The 15,288-nt window shown below is 41.5% G+C and overlaps 1 protein-coding gene across 1 annotated transcript in view; it reads left to right on the top strand.

Annotated features, from left to right (window-relative positions):
* TPP2 (tripeptidyl peptidase 2) overlaps window positions 1-15,288 on the top strand; it is a 321,173-nt gene that overhangs the window by 62,341 nt on the left and 243,544 nt on the right. The window contains 4 exon segments of the mRNA XM_030201336.1: window positions 1,528-1,570; window positions 1,572-1,677; window positions 7,983-8,044; window positions 8,046-8,099. Coding sequence (XP_030057196.1) covers window positions 1,528-1,570; window positions 1,572-1,677; window positions 7,983-8,044; window positions 8,046-8,099 — 265 coding nt within the window.

The following is a 15,288-nucleotide window of genomic DNA, read 5'->3' as shown; positions in this document are numbered from 1 at the left end:
TGTCTTTTGAAATGAAAGAGAAAGAAGCCAGGGTGTGGATCTTTGGGCAGCTCTCCATGATGAGGCAGTGCTTCTGCTGCTTGTCCACTCAGGCCCTCAGCAATTCATGGTGTTTTTCACTGATAAGTATTTGTACACTACCAGCCTGTGTCAGTCCCTCCTCCCTGTGAGAGGGGCTAATTGCTGAACAGACTCAATTTGTAAGGAACAGAATTCTTAATCCAGCACATTTCACTGTACGTGTGTGTTTACCTTGTTTGTGAACTACATTAAAAGAGTAATTTGTATTAAGAATTGGAGACTTCTCTCTAGTAATAAAATACCGGGTTTAACTATCTGAATATATATTGCAAGAAAAAAAGGAAAAACAAAAAGGAGGTAAAAACCCTCACGAAACCGTGAGATATAAAACAAAAAAGTGAGGAGAATGAATGAGGATACCAAGAAAATTGTTTATTTCGCATAAAAAATGACCCGACACGGCCGTGGTTTCGGCCCAAAGGCCTGCCTCAGGGGTCTTTATAACCTCAGGTAGTCTGATGTGAAACGTGCACTCTGAGAAAAATAGTGTAGCAGAACCCTCTTGGGTCTCCTCTCCTCTGAAAAAGTTTTTTAATATTAACCAGGAAATAGCCTGTTATACTCCTCTCGTAAGAGCCGTTTGCGATTACAATCTGGATCTTTAGACTTCTTGGTGCTATTCTTTGATTTATTTCACCAGCCTCTGTTGTGTTGAGCTTCAAGCATCTACAAACAGTAAATGTGTTACCTTTGAATCTTGACTATCTTTTAGCCATATGAATCATCTCCTTTCTGAACTGCCTTTTCCACTGTGGTTGATGTTCATATAACATTTTCTTAATGTTGGTGTGCCTTGGCCGTGAAAAGGTTGGGAAATACTGTTTTTTGGTGACATTTTAATTCCTTTTAGTTTCCTTGTACTTTATATGCAAAACATGGTAAGAGGGGAAGGTTGAGACTAATCATTTTGCATGTTCAATGTGTAAATATATCTTTGGAAGGTATCTTTGGACGATATAAAAGAAAAGTCAGCAAACAAGGTTGGGGTTATTGAACTAATTTCAGGCATTTTACAATAAGGTTATATTAGCTATTACCCTTTTGGCAGGTTGATGGTAATTGGCCTCTTGGAAGCATGTCTCAAAAATTGTATTTTATTTATTTGGATTTTGCGTACACCTTTTTCAGTAGTAGCTCAACGTGAGTTACATTCAGGTACTCTGGGTATTTCTCTGTCCCAGGAGGGCTCACAATCTAAGTTCATACCTGAGGCAATGAAGGGTTAAGTGACTTGCCCAAGATCACAAGGAGCAGCAGTGGGAATTGAACTGGGGCTTTAACCACAAAGCCCACTCCTCTATATTCAACTAAACGTCAATGAGTTTGAAATACAGGCTGAGACTGGAACTTTTTGAGAAGCTGTTTGTTTGTTTGTTTTTTCCTGTGTATTTGAAGATTTTTAGAATTTGCATTGGTGGCCTTAAGTCTGTCTTTTTTTTTTTTAAGTACTGATGGAGCTCTTGGGGTTAGTGTCAGTGCACCTGGAGGAGGCTATAGCTTCTGTGCCTAACTGGACGTTACGGGGAACACAAACTCATGAATGGCACATCTAGTCTTCTCCTAATGCTTGTGGCGGCATTGCTCTAATATTATCAGGTAATATATATATATACCTCTCTTAATGTGTGAAATAAGGCTTTCTGGTTTCGTACATTTAAAAACATTGTAGTAGCTGGCGATGTAGCTCAACAGTTAAAACTCACACTCAGTGAACACAAACAGAAACTTGAAAGTAATAGACTTCATGGGAATAACAACAGCAGGACCATGTGTGCTACCAAGCAAGAAAGAAAGGAAAGCAAGATCCATTCTATTCTCTTTTATAAAGATAGTATTCTAGGCAGGGAATGCATTAATGAAATGGAAACCCTGCTTGAGAGAAATGTTTATATTCAATAGCAATCATAGGGATATTGACTGCTATGGATAGAAATCCTGTCTGTGATGTGAAGACTATAGCTGTGGGGGTATACTGCAGTTTACCTGACCAGAATGGGCAGACATTCAGATGCTGTCAGAAATTAACAAAGCTAACAAGTGTGGCAGCACCACAATAATGGGAGACTTCAGACAGGCCAGTTATTTCCTGCATAAAGGTCACATTAGGATATGCTGGGGTAGTAAAATTTCTAGATGACATTAATAGCTACTTTTAAACTCTTTCAGTACTATGTTTTATTCATTCCTATAGTAATTGTAACTCGCTAGTCCCTTATTTGTCCTGTTTGTCTTGAATAGGTTTATAAGCTGTGTTGAGCAGGGGCTGTCTCCTACATGTTGTGTACAGCACTGCATATGTCTAGTAACGTTATAGAAATCAGTAGCAGTTGTAGTAGATTAATGGGCACCAATATCTATATCTATCTTAGGATCCAGAGAGTGATGTGTGTCGTGTCTGGTAGTGTCATTCATACCCATATGACCTCTCACCCTCATCAAGGAAGTTGGTGATTAACTAGCAACACCCTGCATGAGTTGAGAGACCCGTCAAACTTCTGCGACTGCTATATTGTACCATACAGGCTTTTCAAGTTTGGATGGGCAGAGCAGAAGGAGAAGTCTACTGTAGGTTGAGGTCAGACAGGGAGGTGGGGCATATGAACTTGACTGGTTGGTGCAAATGTTGTGGACCTCATGCATCACCTAGCATATAGCATAGTATAGCAGGGATGTCCTGGAAGCTAAATGTAGGCACTTTGGTAAAAGGTTGAAATCCAGAACCCCCAAGAGGGTGGCATTCTCAGCAATGCCACCTGTTCCACAGTCAGGACCCAAGGGCCTGACAGAACTCCAGAGAGTGGATGAAACAATGGTACAGAGTAAAGAGATTTAGATTTGTTAGGACTGGGCAGAATTCTGGGGAAAGGGGAGCCTGTTCTGAACAAATTGGCTCTACTTAATCAGGGTTGAACCAGGCTGCTGCTGCTGACCTTGAAAAGGAGATAAAGCAGCTTAAACTAGAACCTGAGGGAACATCAACAGTCGCTTATGAGCACACGTGGTTCCAAATCCTGGAAGGATACTATCAAAATAGGGAGGTTAGGGCAGCCTGATAGGTTGCAGTAAAGGCAAAAATAAGCCGGGTGGCTTTAAGGGAAAAAAACAGAGTAACCCAAGTTTTCAAGATTATTAGTAGAGGAGTGTGGTAGCCGTGTTAGGTCCACTCTTAAGGTTATCAATAGAAATCAAAACAAATAAAACATGGAAAGAAAATAAGATGATACCTTTTTTATTGGACATAACTTAATACATTCTTGATTAGCTTTCGAAGGTTGCCTCTCTTCGTCAGATCGGAAATAAGCAATGTGCTAGCTGACAGTGTATATAAGTGAAAACCTTCAAGCATTACTTTGACAGTCTGACAGGGTGGGAGGATGGGGGTGGGGTCGGAGGTATGCTTGGGGACATCAAAGCATATCATTGATATTCTAACAGGATGGGTGTGGATAGGTGAGGGGTGGGGTGATCAACAGAGACATACAGCTTTATAGTTTATAATGGGCTAGGATTGAATATTTTAACACCCAACAGAAAGGACTTAACAAGGACCTGGGGGTTCCTAGCCCATTATAAAATTGAGCATTGAGTATTCCTGTCAGCTGCTAAGCAGTTTGCCAATAAATAAATAAATACTAACAGCAAAACACACTTTGGGAAGGAGTGAAGTCATCACCATAATAGCTGACTAAGTGAGGAGCATTGCAAGTGACCCTGGAAAAAAAGTCTCTAACTCCTGAAATAGGATCCTGGTAGAGTGTTGAGCAGTTCCCAGGCAGTGTGAAACACTGGTGAAAGACGTCTGCAAGACAAAGATCAGTATCTCTTAAAACCTTTGTCTACGTGGGGCAGGAGCAGCACAGGTGTCCATGGATTGCACAGTAAGACACAGGAACTGTGCTGCCAGTGAGTACAGAGGCAAGTGGAGATTGGGTATGGAAATGGAATTAGAGCCAATGCTGAGCCAGTCAGAGCTGAAGGAATAATTCAGGTAGTTGAAGTTCGAATGTGGCAGCATAACAAAATAATTACATGCCTGGCTTCTAGATCTCCACTCAGAAATAGCAGAGATATGGAATTGGTGAAGGAAATGAACTAGAGGAATCTGTTGAGGATGTAGAAACATTACTGTAAAAAAATTGGGGGCCTAAAAGAAAGCAGTAAAGACCAGCTGTTAAAGCAGTTTGAACCAAAATCTCCAAAGTAGCCAGATCAGTGGCCTTTAGGAAGCAAAGAGTAGTGGTGGTTGGTGGTTCCCTTCTGAAGGGTGCAGAGGCATCCATCTGCTGACAAGACGTGATGTTCTGCCTTGTTCCAATATTCAAAACATTACAGAGAGTTTGCTGAGACTCAACAAGCCTATTGGTTATTATCCAATACTACACATCCATTTTAGCACAAATGATACTGTGAGGTAGCCCATCATATGAATCAAAAGTGACTTCATGACTCAGAAACCAATTATGTAGATGCTGCAGTCTGTAGTTCATAGGAATGTCCCCCCCCCCCTCCCCCGAGTCCTTTTTTTTTTTCTCAACAGCTTCTTTTCTCTTTCAGAGCTTAAAGAATAAAGTCTCTTGTTTTTTTTTATTAAGATAGTGGGCATCCAGACAAAGAGTGTTATTGTGTATCTGTGAGCTGTTAATTTTGATGATCTAAGTTTATTCAGCTCTTCCATTACGTCCCAAGGATCAGTCCAGACAAATGGGTTGTGACCATTTGCCAGCAGGTGGAGATTTTGTGCCTCATAAACTCCTGCAATTAGCAACCAAGCCAATATTCTCTCATTCAAGCAGGTGGGATGGTAGTTCCTGTGCGCTGTGGTAACTTCCGTGTGGCCTTCTTTCCTGCTTGCAGGTTCAGTTGAGTTTTGGTTAGAGAATATCCTAACCTCAGTGCCTCAGGTGTAAACCTAGTGGTTTAGGTCCCTCCCTGCTCCCTGCTGCCACTTTCTACCTCTTCATCTCAGTCTTCCCTTCTCTTTTTCTCCTGCCTCTATCTCCTCCTCCCCCCCCCCCCCCAAAGAAAAAGCAGCCACTGTGGTTCTTTTTGAGAGCACTTGTGCTGTGAGAAGATTGTGGGACTTCAGTGCCTTGGAGTTCACGAGACTGGCTGTTTTCTGTGAGTATATTTATTATTTTCTATCTGAGCCTATTAAGTCTTGTCCACGCTTCGGGTGTAAGCTCTCAGGTACCAGTTCCTGCATGCTTTTCTTTACTTCTGTAGACCTGCCTCTTTTGCCTACTTTGGCCGTCAGTATTCCATCTCCGGGAGTTCAATTCGGCCCCACTCCGATGGCGGTTTTGGTGGGCTCAGCGCCAACGGCTCCTGCGCTCTGCGAGGCTTGGACGGCCATTTTATCATTGGGTTCCTCGCCCGCTACAGTGTCCCATGAAGTTGGTTTTGTGGGGGTAGAAGTCTGCCCTGTTTTTTTTTTCGCCTGAATTTGTTCTTTTATTATACCAGGCCTAGTCAGCTCAAGCTGCCTCTCCTTCTTCCCTTCATATTGCTTTTGAGGAGCAGCTTCCTAAGAAATGAAAACGTTCTTTTTCGCAGGATTTGGAGAATGCTCCTCCTCGGGACTCGGAGAAAGTTTTATCTGTTTATTCTGACTGTGCTAGTTTTGTTGATGGCCATGACTTGGACATTTCAGAGGCAGGCGGGGGTTATGATCCTACTGTTGCTAGGCTGTTTTTGAGAGTAGAGCTGCCTCTGTTGATCACAAAATGTATGGAGGCTTTAAACATTTTCCCCTGCTTCTCAGTCCTCTAGTCCTGCTCCATCTATTATGTCAAGACCTCCTGTATTTTTCCTTATTTCTGAGGCTATGCAGGTTCTTATTGCAGTTCATTTCAAGACCACTTATTCTAACCTCTGGGTGGCTCACGCTATGTCCAAATTATATCTTCTGCTGTCTGATTTAGAGCAGTTTGCTCTAAGGTGGATGCCCTTATTACGGTGGTTACTAAACGTACCACTATCCCTTTTGAAGGTGGCACTGCATTAAAGGATAGGCATGACCGCAAGCCAGAGGCTTCCTTGAAGCTTGCCTTTGTGTACGTTGGACTTGCCTCCAGACTTCTCCCTACCCTAGAAGCGGGGCTGTCCTATTTGTTAGATGTTCTTTATGATATTCTGCAAGCATAAGCTAAATATATGGCCTTGGCCATTTCGGCACGACACTGGCTACGGTTGAGGCATTGGGCTGCTAATGTGGTATCCAAATCTCGTCTGGTGAAGTTGTCTTTTAGGAGAAAACTACTCTTTGGTGCGGATTTAGAGAAAATTGTTAAAGACCTGGGAGATTCCAAGGTCCAGCGGCTACCTGAGGACAAGCCTAAACTTCATGTTCGGGCGGCTGTCTCGTTTTCGAGACGGAGGTATAGACCAGGGAAGGCCAGTGCTTATGCTTAAAAACCTCTCTTTCCTCAGACTCAGTCTTCCTTTCAAGTAGGCAAGAAGCCCTCTTCTGCTTCCTCAAGAGCCTTTCCTTGTTCACAACCCTTGCAGTGATGGGGTCAAGGTTCACTGCTTGGATATAGACTTGGGGAGTGTCTTTCTCACTTTCACAAGGAATGGATCACCTTTACTGCATACCAGTGGGTCCTCGAAATTATTCTCCATGGCTACAAACTAAAACTTTCAAAGCCACGCACAGAGCTTTTCATGCTGTCCCCTTGCGGCAACTCTGCAAAGAGTTGGGCAGTTCTCTTTAAGGTGACTGGGGTCATTCAGTCCGTTCCTCCGGCAGAGAGGGGCATGGGTTGATATTCCATCTATTTTGTCGTCCCAAAGAAGACTTTCTTCGCCCGGTTGTAGGTCTCAAAGGGGTGAACAAATCTCTGAGTGCTGCACTTCCACATGGAGACTTTTCATTCTCTCTTAGCCTTGGTCTAGCCAGGCGAGTTTCTCACCTCATTGGACCTCAAGGAGGCATATTTTCATATCCTGATTTGGCCTCCTCATTTTCAATTCAAGGCCATGTCTTTTGGCCTCTTCACTGCATCTCGCACATTTTCAGAAATTTTGGTGGTGGCAGCCTGCCTTCACTGGCAAGGGATCCATGTTCAGCCTTACCTGGACGATTGACTAAGGTGGGTGCCCTTCTTATTAGGAGAGTCTTCGCAGTACACAGATGGTCCTTTCTCTTCTGCACAGGGTTGGGTGCTGAATTACAGCAAGAGTTATCTCATCCCCACCCAGACCCTGGAGTGTCTGGGAGTGTGCTTCAGTACGCTTCAGTACCACAGTAGGGAAGGTTTTCTTGCCTCAGCATCGTCAGCTCAAGCTCAAACAGTAAATTCTCAGCTTTCTCGCTCTTCCCTGCCTGCGGGTGTGAGATGTGCTTAGGTTCTCGGTTCTATGGTGGCAAATTTGGATGTTCTGCCTTGGGCAAAGTTTCACGCGTGGCCCCTACAGTCTGTCCCTGTTGAGTAGTGTGTGTCTCCGGGCTCGGGACTTGCGAGCAGCTGGTGGCTTCTCCCTGCACACAATCAGGCCAGGGTTTGCTTTCAGACTATCAGTTGGTGTGGTTCTCACCTCCGATGCCCAGCCTCTTTGGGTGGGGAACCCATTATCTCCACCAATCTGCTTTAGTGATTCTTTTCTATTGCTTTTTTTCTAGTTGGATGTTCCCTTTGGAGTTGTTTTCAGTTATGGTTTTAGATAGCTTAGATTTGTATAAATGGGAAAGCATAGGTCTGTGTGGCTTTATGGGAAGACTTCTTGCATGTTTGAAAGCTTTCCTGTAAGGTTTTGAAAAATGATGTTCACCCTGGGCATGTGATGAAATTATGTGATGTATATATGGCTCATTGTAATGCTGTCATGAGCAATGGCTGTCTGTAAACAATTTTTCTTTTCCTTTTTTGTAAATACTGAGCTAAAGAGTGTCTTTAGTTTAGGAGTCAAAGCTAATGGCATTCGATACACGGTGCATTCAGTAAGAAGAGCTTTAGAAAACACTGGCACTGAAAGCTGAAAACATAGAAGTGTTTGCACAAGGACATGGAATTATTCAGGTACTCAAAGGACAATCATAAACATACTCCAGTTGTGTTTTTTTTTATAGTGAGTTGGGAATGCAAGATGTCATCAGTAAGTTTTTTCTTCTGCTTCACTGGACCGTAATGTAGGTTTTATTATTTATAACACTGGAACAGAACTGGATAGCAAATTGTGAACACAAGCAGGATCATACAGAGGAAAAAGTTAGTGAACAGTATTAACAGTTTTATTTCCAAGTAAAATGAGATTTTAAAACTATATAGAAAGGTAGCTAGTGAAGTTCCGTTATCTTTATTTGATATACTGCCAAAGGGATGTACTATCTCAGCTATGTACATAATTAAAGAACCTAAGAGGGCATAGCAAGAAAGGACTACAAATCCATTAGTACAGCAGAAACTGGAGACAAGCAATATAGTTTATCATATAGAAAGACAAAAGCAATAGGGAGACACTACGAATAGAGCGTGCAGGCTCGGTGCCCCTCATGGGACCCCCCCCCCCCCCCCCCAGCAAGGCTTAACCAAAGGAGAAGTATTAATTGGGCTGCTCATTTGTTTGCTTAAACAAGTGGGTCTTGAAAGCTACCACAAATTGATTTCTCAAGCTCCTAATGATACTAAAGAACTTTTTTCCATAGCGAAGAAATTCAACGTGTGTACTAAAACAGTTCAATCTTCTGTCAATTTGACTTGTCATGATTTTGCGACTTTTTTTGACAAGATCCAATTACTTTCTCAATCTCTTCCAAATTCTGTACCTCAGTATGAATCTTATACTACTTCTGTAATTTGTACTGATTTCACTTTATCTACACCTAGACAGATTGAAGAGATTTTGAAGGACTGAATAAGAATCCTTGTTCCTTAGATGATGTTCTCCATCAGCTATACAAGCCTTTAAAAACTGATTGGTAGAACCTATAAGATATCTGGTTAATAAGTCTTTCTTAGAGGCTAAGGTTCCATCAAGTTTGAAAAAATGTATCTGTGATCCCAATTTTAAAGAATAAAAAAGGTAATTTTAATGATTTGAACAATTACCGTCCCATTTCAAACTTGAAGTTTTTGGCATAAGATATTGGAAAAGGTAGTTTTAAATCGGCCTCTGGGCCCACTTTCGTTAAAATGGCGGCACCCAGCCCCTGCCTGCTGCATACTAGAATACACTGGGAAAGGCCTAAATACCATATAAGGAGTTTTTCCCTTATATGGTACTTAGGCCCCTCCCAGTGCATCCCAGGATGCAGCAGGCAGAGGCTAAGCACTACCATTTTGACAAGAGTAGGCAATTGCACTTTAACCCTTTACTGGAAACCCTTTTATTTTAGAAAGAATTTAGCATAGCAATGTAAGGAATCTTTAACACTAAAAGCATGCATAACTTTCTTCTAGAGAAATAGGAAAGGTGTGACAACAGCTTAGTTAAGTGAGAGGTGAGGGAAAACTCTTCATTCTTTACTTCCTCTCTGTAGCCGGAGCTACTTCTCTCTCTCTCTTGCCATAAGCTGACAATTTTTCCTGCGTACTTGGTAATCCTTGGAAGAAATGGAGTGGCCTGTTAATTATGGTTCAACCTCATTCCCTCCACCCCCACCCCCAGAGGCAAAGCCAACCATCTCTGTTTCTCTCTCCTCAACTCTGTCTTCCCAAGTTTCCCTTTCTGGAAAAGCATTTAACGCAAGTCTCTCAAGTCTGCTTGTTTCCAGCCTACACTTGTGCACAGTGAACTCTTGGAGTTTTCTCAAGAGTCTCTGGCTTTCCAGACAGCTACTAAAAAGTAGTCTAAAATAATGCTGGAAATATGCCACAGAGCCCTGTATACTGAAATAGGTATTTGTGTGACTCTAGAATGTATAGGGACCTGACTCAAGTAAAGACTGCACTGTAATCCATTCTTTTAATTCCTTTTCAGTGGGGGGCCAAACAGAACTATACAATTCCCCCAATTGAGAGATGTTTCACTTCTGCTTTGGGAGTTCATGATTAAATTTAGAACTTGACCCAAAACTAAATTGAAGGGGGAATTAATTGGTATGCACCATCTGTAACAAATGCTCCAAGGTTTCAAAAACAAAAAAACAACAACAAAACGCTTGAGCTACCTGTCTTTAAAGACAGGTGTAAATCTCACTCCTGTGCATACTCAGTCTGAGCTTGGCCACTAATGCCTGGGTATTCCCTAATTCCTGCTTCTCACTGTCCAGCCATGACAAACACTGCTCCTTTCTAAGGTGTAGAGCAGCAAGGCTAGCTACAACAACTGTGTAGTGATTTGCATTCAAAATGCCATCTACCATGCCTCTGTGACCAAATCAGAGTTGCTTGAAGCTATTACTGATGACACTTGGCTGCCAAACGTTAGCAAAAACAACTTTAAAAGAAAGCTCTTTAGTGTTTTTGCTTTGTCCTTTGCAGCACAAACTCTGAAGGCAATTAAAATGACTCTGTCGAGCAGAGATGGAAAACAAATGGCAAGTGACACCTCTGAAACCTTCAGCACAGGCTTTGACAATACACACAGAAATGTCTACTTGAGCCCGTAAATGGTCCTCTCATAATAAAGGCAATAAATTATCCACGTCCAGTGTGAAGCAGAGAAAGATAAACAACACACAGCAGGACTGGGTCATACTCAGAAAACCGAGGTTAAATAACTTAGGAAAGTAACCCTTAACACTCTAATAGATTAGGGAAATTGACCCTACCAAGAAATTTTGGGGGGCTTTCAATTTAGCAAGAGAAATTCTTGGAGTCTTTGAATTCCACAGGAATCTATCCACATCCCTGACAGGTGCCCCTGTGTAGAACAAACTGTTGAGAAAGCTCACCGTTTGCCGCTATTCTTCACTGTAGGATTTGAGTACAGTAATTGCAACATTTGAAGAAATAAATCTGGGATTCCAAAATGAGACAAAACGGTGAATAAATATTTCCACTCCACTCGTTCGAAGGCCTTCTCCACATTCAGTTAAACAGGACAGGAGAGTTCATGACTGAGCATAATGGATCATTTGACATAATAGCCTTAAATTGTCGGCACCATATTTGTTCTTCAGGAAACCTGCTTGATTTCTGTGTATGATGAATGACCTGCTCCAACCTAGAACATAATTCTTTTGTATACATTTTATAATTAGACTTTAACAAAGATATGGGCCTATAATTAGGCACAAGATGAGGTTTAGATAACACTACAATATTAGCTTCAAGAATGACCCAATTGATATGGAGAGGCAGCAGTGCTTGGTAGTACCGTTGCAGTTTCACTGTGGACAAAGATTTGTAATTTCCACAGGAATTCTGTCAGGTCCAGGGGCTTTAGCTAAAAGCAAGACTTTAATTGCAAATATGATCTCGGTGGTTGAAATAGGTTTGTTAAGTATTTGTGCTTGATGATCTGACTTTTGAGGAAGCTGTATCTTTGATAAAAACAATATGTCCATTTCGGTTGCAGATCTTTCAGAAGAATAATAAAGGCTAGTGTAAAATTATTGAAACGCTTCAAAAATTTGAGAAGATGAAGAACATGAGCCGGACATGAGCTTTTACCTTTGAGTTATGATGCTAGAATCTTTCCAGCCTTATTGGATTCTGAATAATATATGGCACTCTGTTTAAAATGGATTGCGGAGGTAATATAGGAGAAGATTGTGTCTTATTCTGAGAGAGCAGTTTTGCATCAATGGCTTTGATGAGGGTGAATATAGCATATTCTGAGAGAGCAGTTTTTGCATCAATGGCTTTGATGAGGGTGAATATAGCATAAATTCCAGTTGGTGTAATTCCTTCTCTAATTGAGTGATTTCTGCCCTGTTGGATTTATGCTGATGAACAGAGAAGCCTATCACCTCCCAACATACCCAAGCCTTATATGATTCCCATGAGAACAGTGGATGTAGGTTTTTTTTTTTATTAAGATCAAAAATTTCTAATGATTTTTGGGCAATGTGTTGTAGAAAGTCTTGATTCGCTAGTAAAGAGTATTGTGTCTCCAGGATGATTTTAAAAGCTGCAGGTGAGCAAGACAAATCATAGGAAACTGATATAGATATTTTGTGGATTTTTGCATCAGTTAACAAATGAATTAAGTCTTTAGAACAAGGTAGATAGTCCAAATGAGAATACGAGTGATGGGATGCTAAGTAAAAAGTATATTCGTGAGTGTGTGCAGCCATTAAGCTGCATCAAGGTTTTTAAATTATTTTCAGCTTAGCAGGCTGACATTGGAAGATCCGTCCATACAAGGATCAGTTTTAAAATTGAAATCGCTGCCTATTATGGTATGACTGAATAAGGAGTTAGTTCCTATGCTGTTAATTTTGTTAAAAGAATTGCTGTCATCAATATTTGGGGCATAAACATTGATTGAGATGATAAGCTTATTGTCAAGAGCTCCCTCAAAGCAGGGCCATCTGCCCTCGGAGTCATGAGTGTGGGAGGAGAGTTGAAATGGAAAGGAGTTATAAATAAGAGTGATAACACCATGATTGCGACCTAATGCTGGACTCCCATAGCACTGATCAAACCATTTGCCATTCGTCTTGGATGCTTCCTGCAAATTTAGATGTGATTCATGAAGGAAGCAAATGTCTGATCCAGATTTTCTCAAATAGAGAAGAATTTTCTTGTGTTTTGATATTTTGGGAAATCCCTTTCACATTGAGCATGATGATTCGGAGCATTTTCATGGTGGGAAAATTAAATATAAATATCACAAAGTAATGACACAGAAGAAATTGTCTTCAGAACAAGGAATGCAACCACAGCCACTTAAACTGAAAGTATGGATCGTCTTAAAATGTGGTGAAATATAGGCAAATGTGTTGCTTTTACAGTTTTAATAGGAGATCTGGGCTTTTTGGATGAAATAAGCATTCTGAATCTCAATTTCAGTGTCTGAGTTCCACAATTAGGTCACATGTGAGGCATATTTTCAAAGCACTTAGCCTTCCAAAGTTCCATAGGTTTCTATGGAACTTTGGAAGGCTAAGTGTTTTGAAAATATGCCTCTTTGTGCACAGAAGTGGTTCTCATTTTACATTTGAGAACTATGAGAGAAGTTTGTTTCACATATGTATATTAAAGCAAAAGGAAGAAGTTCTGTAAGAGCCATTTTTGTTAGCTGTGGGTATTCCCTTTTTTGTATCTGCAGCACAGTATTGCCCAGGCCTTCATTTTGCAGTGTGGCAGAGGGAAGGTTCCAGAATGGTCAGAGGCAACAATTGAATAAAATTGGACAGCCAGTCTCCTCTGTGTGTCTTCTGTCTTTATCCATCTTGGTCTGTGTCTCTTTCTCTCGCTCTGCCCACCTGCCCTCAGCCTTCCTCTCTCTCTCCCCCTTTCTCTCCTCATGGGAATGGGACGTACAAGTTCAACAGGCTCTTCTTGTACCTCAACACATATCAATTAATACAATATGTCTAAAGCCCTTTGTGACAAACTAAAACTATATTGAGAAATTTTGATATCACCTCAGTAAGGCCAACACACAGTCCCTCTCCTGCAAAACACTATGCACTTGTCCAAAAAAAAAAAATGTATGTATGTATGTATATATGTATATATATGTATGTATATGTATGTATGTACAGTGCAATCCGCTTAAGTGCAAGGGTCTGGGACCAAAGAAATACATGCAGTTAACCGGAGTGTGCACTTAACCGTTGTGACCCAAAGAAGCTTGACATCTGATAAACATATGTACAGTACTGTTTATTATACATACAGTATACAGTCTCTGTTAACTGACGTTAGGCTAACTTTAAGTAATCAGTCATAGTCCTCTGTACACTCTTGTGTCTGTGAGTTCCATAGACTACGTCTGCCAGACGGTAAAAACTGTCATAGCACTGACATCCAGTGGCCTCCAGATAGGCCCGCACGGTGTTGAGACTCTCCAGTTCTCTTGCAAAAGTGACAGGAGGTTGTTGAATTTCATCAGCATGTGCCTCACTACTCATTTATTTTTATTTATATTACAGCACTTATATCCCACAATTTCCCACCGCTGGCAGGCTTAATGTGGCTTACAACATTTAAATTACAAATAGGTGAGCACAATAAATGGTAAGGGATAGGCAAGGAGAAAGAAATGGGTTAGTCCATAAGGGCAGTGTCCTGAGATCAGTGAGGTCGGCCAGTATCTGTGGGGTACGCTTGCTCAAATAAGCAGGTCTTAAGTGACTTCCTAAAAATCAGATGATCCTGAACCGTTTTCACTGATTTAGGTAGTGCATTCCACAAGTGAGTACTGACGTCATTTCATCATCTGTTTCATCATCAACCATTGCTTGCTTGAAGGCGCATATCTGGACATCAGTGCTGTCGTCAGCTGTTTGTAGATCGTAATCAACAGCTACGTAGTGATGAAACTCCTCTTCAGTAACACCGGCTGGGATGTCAATAGCCTGTTCATCTGACGCGTTTGCAACAGCTGCATCTATTTCGTCCCTCTCCACATCCTTAACAAAGCTTGCCCGCTTGTAGCAGTTCACAGTGGTTACCTGTGTAACATGATTCCAGGCTTCTTTCTGCATATGTAAGGAATCCAACAGTGATAGATTACGAGCCAGTTCAACAGTCTGGTCATCCATAACGCTCATCAGACGACGTAGCACAAGAGCCGGATAATGTTTGAAATTGGCTATTATGCCCTGATCCATAGTTAGATCAGAGAGGTAGTGTTTGGTGGCAGGAAGACCACCTTGACGTTAGACAGCCTGACATCATCAATGTGTGCAGCACAATTATCACAAAGCAACAAAATCTGATGCTTTTGTGCCCGCATTCTAGTGTCTAACTTCTTTAGCCACTGCTTCCAAATTTCCCCAGTCATCCATGAATTTGTGTTAGCCTCTTATGACACAGAAAGTCGCTTAACATTCTTGAAGCAAGGGGCTGTTTGCTCTTTCCAGTGACGAGTGGTTCCAACTTCTCACTCCCATCCATATTGCAGCAAAGGAGGATCATCAGTCGGTCCTTCGACGTTTTACTTCCTGTAGTTTCGGCTTGTTTGAATGCAAGTGTTCCATCAGGAATCGCTCGCCAGTAGAGACTGTTTTTTTTCGTCAGCATTGAAATTGTCACGAGGTGCAAACTCGTTCAAGATGGTAGGAAGAACTGAAACAACCCAATTTTCAGCACTAAAGTCATCAGCGTCTTGTTTTTCACCATGCTGTTTCTTGAATTTTATGTTCCTCTC

This window comes from Microcaecilia unicolor, chromosome 4, assembly GCF_901765095.1.
Source record: "Microcaecilia unicolor chromosome 4, aMicUni1.1, whole genome shotgun sequence".
Classification (NCBI taxonomy): Eukaryota; Metazoa; Chordata; class Amphibia; order Gymnophiona; family Siphonopidae; genus Microcaecilia; species Microcaecilia unicolor.
This window is presented reverse-complemented; position numbering and strand designations above follow the sequence as displayed.